General features: G+C 37.9%; 1 protein-coding gene across 1 annotated transcript in view; it reads left to right on the top strand.

Annotated features, from left to right (window-relative positions):
• Positions 1–2,583: 2,583 nt before the first annotated feature.
• LOC143904843 (uncharacterized) overlaps positions 2,584–16,961 on the top strand; it is a 45,753-nt gene continuing 31,375 nt past the window's right edge. The window contains exon 1 of the mRNA XM_077419803.1: positions 2,584–4,345. Coding sequence (XP_077275929.1) covers positions 3,433–4,345 — 913 coding nt within the window. The 5' untranslated portion in view covers positions 2,584–3,432. The remainder of the gene's footprint in view (positions 4,346–16,961) is intronic.

Here is a 16,961-nt window from a genome sequence, read left to right as displayed (position 1 = left end):
AAGACATATAAAATTTATTGGACAGGCAACGTGTTAAAGACACCTTTATAGGTTTAAAAGACACCCACTGACTTCGATCTCTAGATATTTTGTTATAGTCCTAATCTATTACAGTCCTAATTTATAATATATACAGAATAGCCTACCTGTTACAGGATCCTAAAAATCCTCTCAGGAAATATGACAGAAAGTACGAATACTTTAATACATATCAAAATAATATCTGAGATTAGGCTTGAAAATTTTTATTCTTTTTTCTGGATTTACTTTTTCCATTTTTATTCTTTTCTTTTGCCTTTTGTTATCATTTCTTTTCACATGTTCTTTCGTGTTGACAACGAAAAGAGAAAACCAATTTTTAAGTAAAACTCATATCTTCACTCGTCCTACCCCGAGTCGAAATTTTTCTCCTATTTTCGACCTCAATGTTCAATCTAGCACCTACTTTCGACCAAAATGTTCTACCTAACACCTACTTTGATACTTTAAGCAGTCACATCACCCTAATTTTGAATCTCTTCAACCTCTTCAACCTCTGGCTCCTATTTAGAATCTGACAATTCTGTTTGAATTAAGAAATCATGCTCCTACTTTAATGTTCCTAACGTTTTCTTAATCTGTTTTGATGTCAATTTAACCTATATAATATATATAGAACTGTTATTTTTATTTAGTTAAAAATTTTTTTTTGTTATGACATAATATGAGTTTAATAGGTTAATGAGTTTAGATAGTATGCAAGAGTACATGAAAGCAAATAAATATATGTTTCTTTGTACCTTAGAAACAAACGTGTGCGATTTCTTAGATTTTTTCTGACTCTCCTCCTTATATGCTATTTACCACATTATCATATTAACATGCTCTATGTCATGTATATTATCGGTGACTTGCAGTGGAGTTTTTATTTAAGTTGTGTTTCAGATGATTAATAATAAAAAAAGATTTATTATATAAATAAATTTTATAACATTATTAATTGTGACACATGTATGTCTATATGTATCTGATTAATTAACAATGTTATCAAATATTTTTGGTAATATTTTTTTAATATTAAAAATCTTAGATTCTAAATAATAAATCTAGATAAATATTGCATTTAACAGAGCAACGAGATACGACAATATAAGTCAAAGTCACAACCGCATCTCGTTGCTCCATTAAACGCAATTACAAATTTATCAAAACCTGTACTATGAATCACCGATGATGTATGTAATATGGAACATGTTTCATTACGATTTAAAAAGTAGTAAAAATTAATACATTCATAATAAAATGTACTACAATAAATGTTTTCTCCAATAGTCCTAATAAAGTATTCTTTTGAATTCAGTAAATATTTTATTAGGTTTAGAAAATTTGTTTCAATTGGATGAATAATTTTTTCATTCGAAAAATATTAACTGAATTAAAAAAATACTTTATAAGGACTATTGGAAAAAACATTAATTAAAATTTAGTACATTTTTCTATCAGTGTAGGATCTAGAGGGTTTTAGGAGGTTTAGGAGGGTTTTACCGATAACTCCTCTTTTAAACCTCAAAATGGGAAACAGTCCGTTTTCTGCCGTTTTCAGGCACAAAGTAGGAGCTAAGTACAATACAATTAGAATCTATCAAAATCCTCCAGAATCCTGAGATGTGAAAATAAGAGGTCGAAAGAAGGAGTAAAATTTCGACTCGGGACAAGTGGAAATTCCCAAGTATAATTTGCCATAATGGTAGAATCCACGATTAAATTTGTAACCAATCGTACAATCTTTTTCCCGCTAGTTTCCGTTTAAGATAAGATTATTTCGTAAACAACAGCGAAAACGGTAGCGCAAAAAATCATTTTTCTTAATTTAAATATCCATTAATTATCCATTTTCACGTAAAATATCTTTCACTGAAAAGGCTATTGTACAAAGAATGTAAAGACGGTAATTACTATATACAAAGAAAAAGATGCTTTTTGTTTTGAGGTAATTTTCTAGATATTTGTTACTCTTTTGACCTTTTCACAGCTTTTTATTCGAATCCTGTATCCCTGGCGGAGTTTTATTGCTCTCCAGTAGAGAGGATAGTCGAAGGAGCAAGCGAAGCCGTACAATTCACAAACGAACGAATAGCTCCTCTCAACGTTTCTCCCGCGGGGCGGAGTGGAAAGGGAGGAGAAAGGGGTAGGGGGGCGGAACGGGGGGCGGTAGGAGAGAAACGGGGAAACGCGGGTGGGAGCGAGAGCGAGAGCCAGACGTATTAATTAAACGACTCATTTTCATCGCACGACAAAAACGTGAGTTTAACGCCCATCGTCGACTAATACGTCGCCCCACTGCAGCTTCTACGTATCTCGCAGGAACTGTGGTATAGCCAGGACCGCGTTCGTGTCCAACTCTGGTTTCGCGTCGCGTCAAATTGGCCAATCGGATCCGAGTGCACGCCTTCGCGTGTGTAACTTGAGCAACGCCCATTCCCCACTTCGCGAGCACAATCTTGCTTCGACGAGAAATAAGCTGGTGGGGCGTACAACTCGATGCCCTGCTCCAACAGAACGCTGTTCCCCACCACGGCGTGGCAAGCGCCTCGTTTAGCCTGTAATTTGGCTCAAACACTAGCAAGCTCTCGTGCCAGGAACATCCGTCAGAGCTGGCGCTCGGTGTTCGCTCTCTCGTAACCGCGAGAGCTGAAATTCACAGGACACGCGCGACGTGTGGTCCCCTTTCGACGTTTTATCCACAACAACCTTCCGTGTCGCGTTTCTCGTCGAGGGCGTCGAGGCTCCAGTCGTGTCGCGCGAGCAGGTCGATGGAGAGTGTCTGACGTACGTGACGTACGAGTGAGTGTCGTGAGACTCCAGCCAGTGCGACGGCATTCGTGATTATATATGACGGGATTACATCAGTTGAGTTACGTTGGTGGGTGATTTGGAGACACCTGCGCGGCGGGACGACGAGTTTGCGAGTACATGATATATTCTATCCGTCGTATTCTAGTGATGCGCCAACAAGAGGCCGGGACTTAATTGTCCGCCGTCGCGAGTGACTGTCGAGAGGCAATCGGTGCCGATTCAACGTGTTCGCGGAGTAACAAATTTCATCGATGATCATTGTGGTTGAGAAGAAGCAATTAATATTCCCGGACAATAGAAAACAATCAAGAAATTGAGATACCCTGGGAATTGTACGAAGAGATACAGACTTTGAAAATTGTAGATCTTCAGGTGGGGGTTGATATGCCCCAGTGACAATTTAATACCGCTTATCGAGAGCGAATACGTCTAGAAGTTTACCGTTGACGTATTAGGTCGTGCGATCGATTCGAAGAAGACGACTTCGAGGCGGTCGCGATGACGCGGCGAACTTAATCAGCGACGATTCAGCGCTCGCAGATCCGTTGGTCCTTTCAAAGTGGGTTGTCCACCTGGGAAGCGTACGATAATCGTACGATGATGCCGCTCGCGCCGACGCCAATCGTTCCGGTGCCGTCTAAGCCGAAGATCGGCTTCAGCATCGACTCGATCGTCGGCGGCGGGCAAGGTGGTCGCGAGGCAGACCGGCTCGAGCAGCGAGTCGAGATCGATGGCAGTCCGATGGAGATAGTCGAAGGCTCCTCCTCCCCGCGAGCGCGCCGGGTCGCCACGAGATCGCCCGGTGCTCATTCCGAGGGTTCCGATCGGCCCGTCTCTAGGAGTTCCTCCGTCGAGTCGTATCCCAACTCGCGACGAACACCGTCGCACGCTACCGTCGGTAGCGGCGGCGGCGGTCACCATCATCTTCACGGCGCTAACCATCACGGTCACCCGCATCACCACCTGTCGGCGACGACGCATCTAGACTTCGGACGGACAACCGTTCACAGCCACAGCGGCGGGTCCACGCCCAACAACAGCCCCAGCCCGCCGCACAGGATACCACACGGGGATTCACCGATCGGCTCGCATCCCCAACCGCCCCCAGGGGTGGTCAGGCCCAGCCCAAATTACCTCGCCCCGCCATCTAATGCCGCGACGGCCGCGGTCATGGCCGCGGAACAGCTCAAATCTCTGTATGGACTACCCGGCGGTCACAGTCCCGCTGGACCGCAGGCCGGTCAAAACGAATACCACTCTCAGCAATTGGCTCTAGCCGCTAATTTGGCCGCGGCCCAGCATTTCCAGGCGGCGAATATCGCGGTAGCACTTCAAGCGCATCACGGCGCGTCGCCCCATGGGCCGCCGCATGGACCTTATCCGCATGGTGGGGCTCCCGGAGGGCCACATCCGCCACCTCATCCGCATCAACAGCCTAGAGATAGCTACCCCCTGTACCCTTGGTTACTGTCAAGGCATGGTAGAATCTTTCCGCATAGATTTCCTGGAGGTATGTCCTTCATCTTTTCCGCTCTTTTGAGTATAATAATTCTTATTAGTGTTAGACGTGCGAAGTCAGGTAACTGTTTGGAAACAATTTATGTTTTTCTTTCGCGAAAGACGTTTAATGTGTCCTTTAACGCGTGAAATTTAACGGATGTTATGCGATTTACGCGATTTGAAAGAAAAACTACGTATAATAATGAAGATAAGATGTACGTTATATATTTAGTCAAATTTCCTTCGCGAATGATTGACTTGTGTAATTCAATGGAATTTACACGCGTTGACGTTAGCGAGTGTCAAGTGTCACTTGAGTGAAAATATTTATTTTGTTTAATGTGAAAGAGATCGCTGTTTGTCCGAGAAATGTTTATATTTGGAAGCTAAGATCATCTTCAAGAGCCAAACAATTTAGAAAACTTACTTGACCTCGATTTAACGATTATGTCTGTTATACGCTGAGCACACAACTCTAAATCTGCGTCTGAAGATTTCGGCAATTCGGTTTGCAGACGTAATTATATTTACACATCGGGTTTATCGCGTAGTAATTTATCTGCGTGAAAGTCATGCAAGTAGATAAACCATACCATTCACATTCCTTATCACAAATCATGCGAGATCGATGTGTACAAGCATTAGAGAAAATATAACAATATTCATAACGAGAGGCGATTTGTCTCGGAGACCGCTTTGACTGTTTCATATGTATTCATGCCATTCCGATATGTCAAAGGACATCGACACATATTTTTTTTCAAATGTTATCGGATCGAGACGTATGTATAAATACCGTCAACTGACAAAGCCGAGTGAAACTCGATCGGCGCACGCGATCGAGAGATCGCGGTCGCGCCCGCGTCCCATTTGCAATATTGATAATTATTCCTTATGTACACTGACGCGCGCGCATCGCTGCGTTACGTAAGTATTTCGTAATGTAGGATTTTGTAATGTTGTTGGTATGGCGTTTCTTATCGCGCGCCACGCCGCGCCGCGCCATGCCGGGCAAAACAAGTGTCGTGTAGCGCTTCCCGCGTTTCTCGGCGTCGTAATTAATTTATTTCCTCGCGTTGATATAAGCGCCAATCCAATTACGCGCCTATCGCCGTACGTACTATTAATGGGAAACAGAAGAAATATCGTCGCACCCGAGAGAGTTCTCGCTCTCTCGCGGCGGCGTCTCGTTCCGGCTCCCCGCGGTTCGACCGTTTCGTTCGCGCGATGCTGAAGCACGCATATGCACAACTTTATGATGGATGATGCCGCTTATCGGTTACGCCGAGATAACGATTTCTGTCGTCCAATATGTATTATTGAACAATCTGAGGTACCTCGAAGAGATATTTAGTGTTTATGATGCGAAGGGGACGCGACGCTGCCGCGGCGGGAGATCAATTTGAGTCTCATTGAAGGTTCGCTAGACAATCAATAGTAATCGGCGTCTTATCTTTGGCCATTTGATAAATACATTTCATTGATCAATTAGACATCTATTACTGCGCGGCAGATAATAATTTAATCGATGACTTTTAATACAAATTTAAAAATTGACTAATTGCTGGATTCTTATTTTAAAGAAAGCATCGATTTTGAATTACAGTTTGTCGAACCTTTTTCGAAGTTTGAACAGAGAGATATAGAGTCTGTTTCGCAAACTTTTTACAAACTACTTAAGATACACTGACCGGCAATCAGACAACATAGGCCTCCGTTTAGTATTACTTACGTGGTAGGCCACAAGAGGCAGGCAAGCTCGGAGAAGACAGAACGTCCCCGGTAGGTAGAGAAGACGATTATCATAAATTTACCGCAATCGGCATATATACGGGGCGTGCCACTCGGTAAAGAAATATATCTGCGGAGACGAAACTAGTTTCCCCTGAGAAAAGCTTTCAAACGAATGCCATATTAGTCCTTGACGTTTCGCACATTTCTTAGTCTCTAAAGGCTAACTTTTTTTTCTTTATAATAATGGTAGATAATGGGTAAAGGCGACAAAATGTAATATTAAAAAATCTGAAATTTCCGCGAATTAATTGGAAAAATGATAATTATACATAAGTATAAACATTAGCCTAACTTAAGTGTAAGGATCCTCTCACACAAAATGACATATGCATATGCACATGCATAGCATAAGATCATCTGTATATCAATTAGCACCTAGTTAAAAGTCTTGACTATATTTTATGCTGGATGTTCATTGGTCCAGGCGGTCTTATATGGTGCGCATATGCAGCTATTCCATTTCGTGTGAAAGAGCCATAGCTCAAAGTAATATCCGATGATCATAAAAAATGATATGTACAAGGAATTTCACAGAACGAGTGAAAAACAGTAAAGTAGGAATAATGGATTTTTTTCAAGCAGACACAGTATTGTGTATGGAGACATAAGGATTGAAAGAGATAAAAGAAAAAGAAAAAATCTATGAAACGAATCGGATATTACCGAGAAGAATTTGGAAGAATACACATCAGAATTTGATACACATTAAAAAAATCACGGTTCAAGTTAAGTGAACGTGTCTTGCATAAGTCTTTAGGACTGAAAGATTTAGGAAGAAAAAATAATGTCCACTTTTAGTTCTCATATAAAAATGACAGTTAGATGATAGCTTAAATTAATGAAAGTATTAGAAAGCCAGCGTCAAGGATTGATCCTTGAAGAACGCCGGATGGGACAATATTACAAGAAGAAAGGGTAGCAAAAGGGTTGTAAACTTATTGTTGAGAGCGATTTAACAGAAAGGAATGTAAAAGAAATGGTGAAAGCAAGTAATCCGTAACATCACAGCTTTGCTAGAAATAAATCTTAATTTATAGTTTCAAATACTTAAAAAAATCAAGTGCTCTTAAACAATTAAGGGTCCACTATGAGAAGAGCGTAAAACAGAATTAGAAACGCGAAGAAAAAAGACAGGAGAGAAAAAGAGATAAGATAATATTACACATTTTGCGAATAATAATGAACATATTATTCGTGCTACTTTGGTTTAATATAATCAACATAATAATTTTGTTTGTTTGTAAATTGAATTAGGGGAATAAATGCAGTGCAGCTCGGTACTCTCGGTAGTTCTCTTTTCTTATAAACTCTCATCTAAATTCCACAGAGAGTTTTATGCTTTTGGAAGCTCTAAGCTATCTAAAGCGACTTTCCTTTAGATATCAATTAAGATATTTGTTATCGGCTTTTTCGGTTTACAGCGATTATTCGTGTTGAAGCGTTGACACGATAACGCGTACTCAAGACAGAGTGTTACGCGCATTGCTGTAATAAATATCTCCTATAATATATATTAGAAATTGCGCGAAATCTCGCGCGGCGATCGGGTTTCAATGCAACAAGAGCACCGGGACGCACCTCGATGTAGCCGATCGGAGGTTCAGTCACGTAGAAGAGGCGGCCGCTTATCTAGCAATTAGTCGATATCGGTAATTACCGTTGAGAAGAGCGAGAGATTCTCCCTTCTCTCACTATTTCGTAGCACACGCGTACATCCGAATACACGCACGGCCGATCTTGTACGAATACACGCTCGATTGCGCGCGAGCGAACGCGCAACCGTCTCGATAAGCGAGTTTTTGATTATTTTCTCTAGCCTATTTCGCCTCAGTTCTGCCTGCCAACGTCTTTAAAGGCTCTTAATGGCGCAAAGTGAACTTCCTCCTCGTTGAATCTCCTGTGCTCGACCATCCTAGACGTTGACGGACGTTCAACGATTAATTGCGATGCTCCTGGCGGTTTTTTTCGCCGCTCCGCTTCTGCACTGCAGATTTTTAAAACCGACACCGATATCGCGAATTAAATCTCGGCTGTTACAAAATAACTTTTATCCTGCGTTAAATATGAAAATAAGATTATGATGGATGGTTTGGTCGAAAACATATTCTTTTATTTAGAGATTTACTTCAATTATCACTTGTACATATAAAGATCCTGTCTCTGTACATTTATCGGATGAAAAAATTTATAAATACCTCGGTTCCTTAAGTGTCACTAATCTATGAGCTACATTATTTGATTACGATGAATTGACATCCGCCAGCAGGGAGGTGGGTCTTACCGTGAATTAATATCAAGAATTCGTGTTGGTTTATTGTCTGATTTTGAATCTCTCGAAAATAACAAAATTTTTTTTACGAATGAGATTTGAAATAAGATTACACAAATTATGTAATTTTATTGATGTCGTCTGACACGTGCTTAAAAGATTTTCCGTCCGCCGACGTAACATTTAAAGTGCAGTCTTATAATCTATCTGATCTATCACATTTGTCAAGCAATGATTTAAAAATTGGACTTTCTCACATTGAGAAGTGAAAGCTGTGTAATTCGGACGTGATATTTGAGGAAGCAGTGGCAAATAAGAAATTTTGAATTAACATTACTTTAAATCTCTGCTTAGAGTGATCGAAGTCTCTCATATATATATATATGAGTATATATATATATATACCGAGAAAAGATTATATAAACAACGTTTCTCAGTTAAACACTTTAAAGAGCAACAATTTGTTATCTGTTGTAACATGTAATCTCAGTTAACTCGCAGTTAATTCACAGTTCATTTTCAATCTCCGTTTACCCAATCAATCGCTAAATACGGTAGAGAACATTCCACTGTCGACGCCGGCAGGTATTACCGTTGCAATTACATCCGAGATTTTCCAGATAACAGGCAGTCTCTCATCCTTGAGAAAAATCTAATCGCCGATGCGAAAACAATGCTATGTTTAACGGCGCATTTAGTCGACAACGCGATTGCAAATTCTGCTTGATAGTGCTCAACGCTAAACATCGGTTGGCAGAAGCTTTTGCAAGCAGGATTCGCATCGCGCATGCGGTATTCTAATGGAAATTCGCACGTGGCCGAAGGAAACGAATCCTCGTTCCTCGTACGAGAAAAATCCACGAGCTTCCTCGGTTTTTTCCGCCACATGATGGTTGTCGCTCGTCATTTCACGAGGAAATAATTTGCTTTTTCACGTTATTATGATTGCATCTCCATCCTTTCGCCGATACTAATCATCACTGACGGCAAATTGCATTCGGCGTGTTTTTCCCGTGCTTGCTTTTGAATATATTCGACTCGCGGGACGTCTTAATGACCGCGTCCCGCGTGAATGACCACCGCGATCGCGGCGCGACTCTAATTGCCTGTAATGAAGATCCACGGACTCGAAAAAGACACGATTGTGAATATACACGGATTTGCGTGTATATAGTATCCCGCTTCCCGCTGAATGCCACACTCGTGCCAATAATGCTTGTGGAAAGTTCATACTTATTAGCGGAAAAGAAACCACTCTCCGCGCGCGGCTATTCCAGAGATTGATCTCCGAGGCTTATTAAGTAGCCTGCGTTTTTCTTTTCTTTTGTTTTTGCGAGACAGACACGAAAGGCGGGACTGTGGTTATGCTTGTAATACGCCGCGAGAGAGAAAAAAGTGTTCCCGTAGTGGAGAAACGTTCGCGGAAAGGATCGATGCGTGTGTATCTGGATCTGTCATTACGGCTAACAGTGTTGCGCAATTTCGCTCCCATGCAAATGCGGATAATTGAAATGATATCTATATAGTAGTAATATGTCGAGAAATGGTAATTGAGTGAGTATATGATGGAAAACTTCAGGTGAACATTCCTCTCATTCCATTCGCGAACGATATATTTTGTAAACGTTAAAATGCGAGAGTGTATTCATAACATCAATAATATGGAAATTAAAAATGTGTTGAAATGTACTAAAAGAAGTGCAAATATTGTATGTGGAATACTCTAAGCTTTTTTCAAGATAACTTAAAAACTATTAAAGATAACTGAATTCAGTTTTTACAGTCAATGAATTGCAATGCCATGTATTTGTTATAACGTGTTCTAAACAAATTTTATTTATCTATAATAAGTTTAGTATTATATCAATTCTATCGAAGATAGAGTTTGAAAGGGTAATGTGGACGACTAGATCGGATAATGCGGAATACCTTATTAATTAAAAAAAAATAATTTTTTTTGTATTTTGATGTATATTAATAATTAAATAGTCTATAATATTTATAATATAATATTGTTATATTAAAAATTATAATATAATATTGTTATATTAAAAATTATAATATAATATTATTATATTATATAATTGTTTGAAATTCAACACTAATCAGATGTAATTGCCATATTATTTACACAACGCATACGCATGCGAGTTCTGTACATACATTTTAGAGTCATATGTATTTCGTAGGAATTAGCAGTCTATAGTAGTTCAGCAATAGTAATTTCAGTGCTGTCCGCGCTAGGTTGGTAAATTAATAGGCTAGATATCATCGTGATATTTCATATTACCCCACTATTCCACATTACCCGCACTTTCTCTAATGTAAAATAATGTAAAGATAATGCGAAGCATCGCGCTCATATAATCATCTCTGGAATTGATAATCAATATTTTTTCATTTTTTTCTTACGTTGCGCAATAATTCTGTGTATAGATATCTATTGTATAACTTTTTTGGAATCACATCATTTTGGAGTTTATTATCTATTGAGTCTACTGGCTTATGAGCCATTAATATCGAGTCTATATTGTTTGGTTCTAAAATGTCGTTCCTTTTAAGAAATATGCTTCAGATACATTCTGACACAAATGACTTTTCTTACCTGACAAGCGTATCATGTACAAAGCTTCCGCCTCATCGCCAGAAAGCTATCGAAAAGTTCAATAACGACTTAATCAGTATTACTTAAGGGCCGTTTACCCCTATGGGTTTGGGACGCTTTTCGCTACGGGACGTCCATTAACAATAGCTGGTGGTGTGCCCTCTGTTCCCTTTTTTTGTTACACGTCACGTAAATGTTCTCTTTCCCGATTCTAGTCGTATTTCTCTTTTGTGAATTTTGTTGCAGGCCTTTCTTTCACAAAGAGAATACTATTTTTCGATTATCGAGACACCATATATCGACACTTTGTCGTTGATCTTCCGACACTTCTCGTCCAATTCTTTCGTAAATCGGAGCAGTGCCTCGATCAACTATATAGTTTTTGTTCCGAACTGTAAATATAACTAGTTTTTGGTTGCCTGGAATGAGAGTATTCTAATCGGCACTATATTTTTAGTTTAGCTACCACCGCACGTGTTGTGCATTTGAATATTCTCGCAATGGTAATACACACTGACGCTGACGCTTCGTCGTCGATTTTTCATGCGCGGGAATGCGATTATGAATCAGGTGATCGGGCTACCTATGCATTGCGTATCTCTCAATGAGAGTACATGGGTACGCAAATAAATTGACGGAGGCCGACGACGGTGATTGCTTATTCCCCGCGGCTATTAATGTTTGTGGCCTCATAGTATCGATATAATGACGCGAGTTACTTCATGGAAGAATAAATATCGCTTGATTAACTTTTTGCGCAGTCAAAATTAATATATAGGGAAAATTTTTGCGCAGTTAAAATTAATATCTCTTCTAAGATATGTATGTGGGAATTTCGTTCGGCAGTAACACAATTTTTAAAACCTTGTAATTGTGATTAATATGATTCTTTTCCTTTTTCTCTCCCCCTCCTCTCTCTCTCTCTCTCTCTCTTCTACAATTAATAACTAAAATTTACATTTGCATCCGGCAGTAGTGTAATGACATATACATCGCGCACTTTTATCGTAGAAAGTAGGCAGAGTTATGCGACGGAGGTAACGAGGATATTTTGCAGCGCAAAGAAGTAAGTCTCTTACTTGTTTATGAAACGACGCCAGATCATTTTCATTTGCAATTCCACGAGCTTAATTGAACGTTATCACGAATGCGGGGACTAATGCAAGCGACAAGATAGCCTGAGTGTGCCTGAGTGTTAAATAATAACAGAGATTTCTGCGACTCTCTCGATCCCGCGATTTCTCGCGGATGTAAACGTCATTTCTGCTAACGATCCTTAACCAACGGTTGGTTCTCCCCGCGGAAATGCGATACCATATTGTCAACAATCTGCTCGGCGGGCGCATACCGCGCCGCTAATTGCACGCGCGCCTCTCGCGATTTTCTACGCCGGCTGGCCGCGCGAGAAATTGTTGATATCCGGTATCGGATATCAAGCTCGGGGCTAACGCCCATACGTGTATTTTGCTGACGTGCAATTAAATAAGAATAATCATTCACTTACTTACGCCATTTATCGTTATTGTGCGTACGTCCGCGGCCCGGAACACCGGGCCCTACTGGTTTTCGGTGTAACCGGCCAAGCGAAATTCTCTAATCCCCATTCGCCGCTTCAACCCTTCCAAACCGGAGCATTTATTCCAGAGATTATATTCAAATCTCGCTTTACATTAACCCTTTGAGTGCCAATGACGAGAATTTTTGTCATTTTGGGACTTTGCGTTCAGTTCCGCGAAAATGCATTTTCTCGTTATGAAATATTTTATTATATTAGAGCCACTAAGTAATTTTATTACTGAAGCAAAGTGTAACTATTAGGGGTTTTTGGGTGTGCTAAACACGATTTTCAAGTTTGTTTTACAAAATGTTGCGTCAGAAAAAAGATATGGCTATCAGAAATATGAAAATTTCGAATATTCTCATAAACGGAGAAACCCATTTAGTTGTTTCAACTAAAATAGGTTTCTCATTGTCTCAGTGTAAGATATATTTTGTTATATTAAGTTTTACAATGAATTGATAGCTAAAACAAAGTACGTTTAGGAGTTTTTGGGTGTGCTAAACATGATTTTAAAATCATATTTGAAAAAAAGGTTAAAAAATTTTATGACAAAAGTTAATGAAGATTTATGACAATTTTTTTTATTTGACCTGAAATTCGGTATTTTAGGACTATTCGAGGAAAATAATGTGGCATTCAAAGGTTAATTATATAGATAACTTAAAGATTTTTCTTTGGATTTTTTTTCCAACACGGATTATTTTCGCAATTTTTAAACTTGGATTATTGCTGATTGTAGGTACACAGTAAAAAATCGTGTGTACATAGCGGTCCATAAGTTAACATTTTCTTGTGTTACCAAGATTTGATTATTATTTTAATGTAAAATTAACATACAACAGCTATGTTATTTTTTTCTAACATTTTCATGTGTTACATTTATGTCAACGTGATAACTTAACACTTTATACATATGTCATTTAGAAATTGAATATTATTTTGAGTTCTTGTAACACCAATTACTTTAAAAAATCAACATGTCTTGAAGTTATTTTAACACCTAAACAAAAGTTAAAGTAAATAATCGTAAACTTTGACACACGGTAATTTTTCAGAATAGGGTTTTTTCTCAATTTTGATATTTTCTTGCGGTTTTCTTGGTAAAAACCTTTGTTGTGACTCCGACAGTGATAATCGGGGGAGTCCGAAAAATATATGCACCCTATACCTATTTTTTTCCTATTTTAGTAAATCTGAAGGAAAGCTCACTCCTCTCCGATTTCGATGAAATAAGGCTCAATTAAAGCGTTTTTGCTCAAAATGACTAAAAGTATTTAATTGTTTAAAGCGCGTCATTAACCTATGTAGGTTAGTGATGCGCTTTAAAAGTATTTAATTGTTTAAATATAATGTTTCATTCTATATATATATATATATATATACACACGTATGTGTATGCCCTGCTTTAACGAAAATCACAACTTCTATAAAGCAGGGCATACACATATACGTGTGCGTGAACCTCGGTTCGCGTGGAAAGTGTATGCGTGAACTATTTCGGGGCTACCGCACTTCCCCCAAAAGCAGGGGGGGGGTGTGCGTGAACCTCGGTCGCGTGGAAAGTGTATGCGCCTAGACATTTATCAAAAATAAAGTAAAAATAGGTAAAAAAATAGGTAAGGTGCATATTTTTCGGGCTCCTCCGATTGATTATCACTGTCGAAGTCACAACAAAGGTTTTTACCAAGAAAACCGCAAGAAAATATCAAAATTTGGAAAAGGCCCTATTCTGAAAAATTACCATAATTAATATCATGTGTATATTTTTTTATGAAAATAACTTGAAAAATAAATCAAAAGAACAAATATAAAAATGTAAAGTATAGTGTCAATTAATTAACATTTTTAATTTGTCAACATTTAACACATTTTTTATTTACACGTATTGCGAGAAAAATACATAATTATGAATTTGTAAAAATAAATATTATAAAAAGCTGGAAATTTAGCTGGTTGCATCATATGTTCAGTAATATGTGCTCAGAAGATCTGAGAGGCTATTTCCATAAAAGGAATTTAGCTGAAATTCTTCGGAGGCATAGTTATAATTATTAATGTTAGAAAGTATATTTAATAGTTTCCAAAAGTATGTCGATTATATCGATATTATCGTACGTGTTCAAACACATTCATTTAAAAAACACACAGATTACCAAGCATTCAGTCGAATAGTTAACCTTTTTTTTTATAATATTGATTTTTACAAATTCATGTATGTATTTCTTTTGACTTTACTTTAGTATATTATCCAAGTCCAATTTTTTAATGAAATTTTGCAGATATACGTACTATTCATTAAATGTATAAGCGAAGTCACAAATGCTGAGTTGCGGAAACGCCTGCTTCCAAGAAGATCAAATTTTAATTATATAATTATTCTGCTTAATTAACATGTTTCAAGATTGAAAATAATAAGAATTCAAAATAAAAATTTAAAAAATTTTTGCTGAAATGTATTTTGATAGTGTATTAGAAAATTGTATGTATAATATTGTCAAAATTTAATGAAAAAAACAAGAAATCAAAGAAATTTTGGCCGCGTGTCCCTCTTTAAGGCTTAGTTTCACAAATGTCGGTTAACCGTTAACCTCAGATTAACTCACTCTTCGTCTCTTTTTAAATCCCCCTTAGAAAGAGACGAAGAGTAAGTTAATCTAAGATTAAAAGTTAACCGACATACTTGTGAAACTGTGCCTAAGATGGTAGTCCGGCACTACACTAATTAACTGTGCGTGGGCAAACACGCTTTCTCGCGAGCGCCTGGCCGCGCCGACTAAATATAATATATAAACAAATTCGGCAATAAGATTTATTGCTCTTACCAACGCTCTCAACAGACGATCGACGCTATATACCACCAAAATCGAATCCATTTCTACCAATGTAGATTAATCCCGGTTTAGTTGATTTTTTATTTTTTTCTAGTCTTAAGAATTAGAAAAGAATAATAAGTAAGTTAACCCAAGATTAAAGTTAATCTATATTGGTAGAAATAGCTAGACATTAAGGAAAACCGGGGTTCGTTTGGTACAAGGGACAAGTTGGCAATGCGTTCCGTTTATATGCATTTATAGCAAAAGAACAATGGAAAAGTTATCACAAAATATCTCTTTTATGACATAGGTACTTTTCCAAAAATTTTATTTAAAAATCAAACAAGTATGTTACAATAGAAAAAGAGAAAACTCTGATTCAAGAGGTGGCAAGTAAATTTTCGAGCGTTTCAAAATATCGTATTAATGTTCTTCAGCTTGAAAAGTAAATCAAAGTGACGTATTATTATAAGTTAAAAGAAAAGTTTCTGTTACTATACAACATGTTATTTTGAGGAACAACAGTAATTTATTGTAATAAAATGACTAAAATTAAACGTATTTAGGGATGGGTATGTTGGCTCATATCAATAAGGCACGCTTTTAGCTTGACTTGTTGTTGCCGCGCGCGTGAGACTGGTGTATGTGATTTGCTACCTACAATGCTGATAGAGAAGCTAGATATATATTTATATTAATATTTTTATATTGAAGAAAGCTACATCTAAAATAGTTTACATTGTTTTTCTGCAACAGCATTTTGCTATCTGATCATTACAAAATAACTTTGGAAAGATACAATCTTCATGAAGAAGTACATATACATATATCTGTAACCCGTTTTGTGTTTTTATAAAGTTTTCATTAATTTAACATGGATTTTTGTCGCATAGATTTTTGTCGCAACTTACCCTACTATCGGAGCAAGCTGGCTACAATGCAGCATGTTCGTATTTCACTTATTACAAAGAAACTATATACAGTATTTAGCAGCGTTCCTGGCACGAAAATGTAGAGAAAGCTTCTCTCTATCATATTAGTACTGTTTTAATCATCAAAATTAGTTGTTGAAAACTTAAATGCCGAAATTGTGAAAACGGTGCCAACGAGCCCCGGTCTCCCCTAATCACATAAATATACTCGTGGAGTTATCATTGCGACTCGTACAGAGTCGCGCATGGTATTTTTACTAATAATCATCTCACCACAGTTTATTTTCTCGTTACATTTTTTTATCTTGTCGCTCGTTGTTTATCAAAAAGTAATTAATAACCACATGAGTTTCCACTTACTTTCCAACTTTCCACGCGAAGCGAGGTCCATTCCACACCGCTTGGTGCTTAAAGTGTGATATGTAAGAAAATGAGCTTCTTTTTTTTTCTTCATAATGATATTTTATCAACTTAATACATAAGTATAGTTCTCTAATACACTAATAAAATAAAACATTTCAGCAAAATATTATTAACAATAATAAGAGAAATATACGACTGTTATGATACGCAATTAAATTAGAATAAAATGCCATTTACGGTTCAAGTTTGGATCTTAGTAGCCTAATAATTATATTTTTTTTTATTACAC

The sequence above is a fragment of the Temnothorax americanus genome, unplaced genomic scaffold, assembly GCF_048541705.1.
Source record: "Temnothorax americanus isolate GAGA-0224 unplaced genomic scaffold, ASM4854170v1 Scaffold59, whole genome shotgun sequence".
Taxonomy (NCBI): Eukaryota; Metazoa; Arthropoda; class Insecta; order Hymenoptera; family Formicidae; genus Temnothorax; species Temnothorax americanus.
The sequence above is the reverse complement of the archived record's forward strand: the minus strand, read 5'-3'. Positions and strand labels throughout refer to the sequence as shown.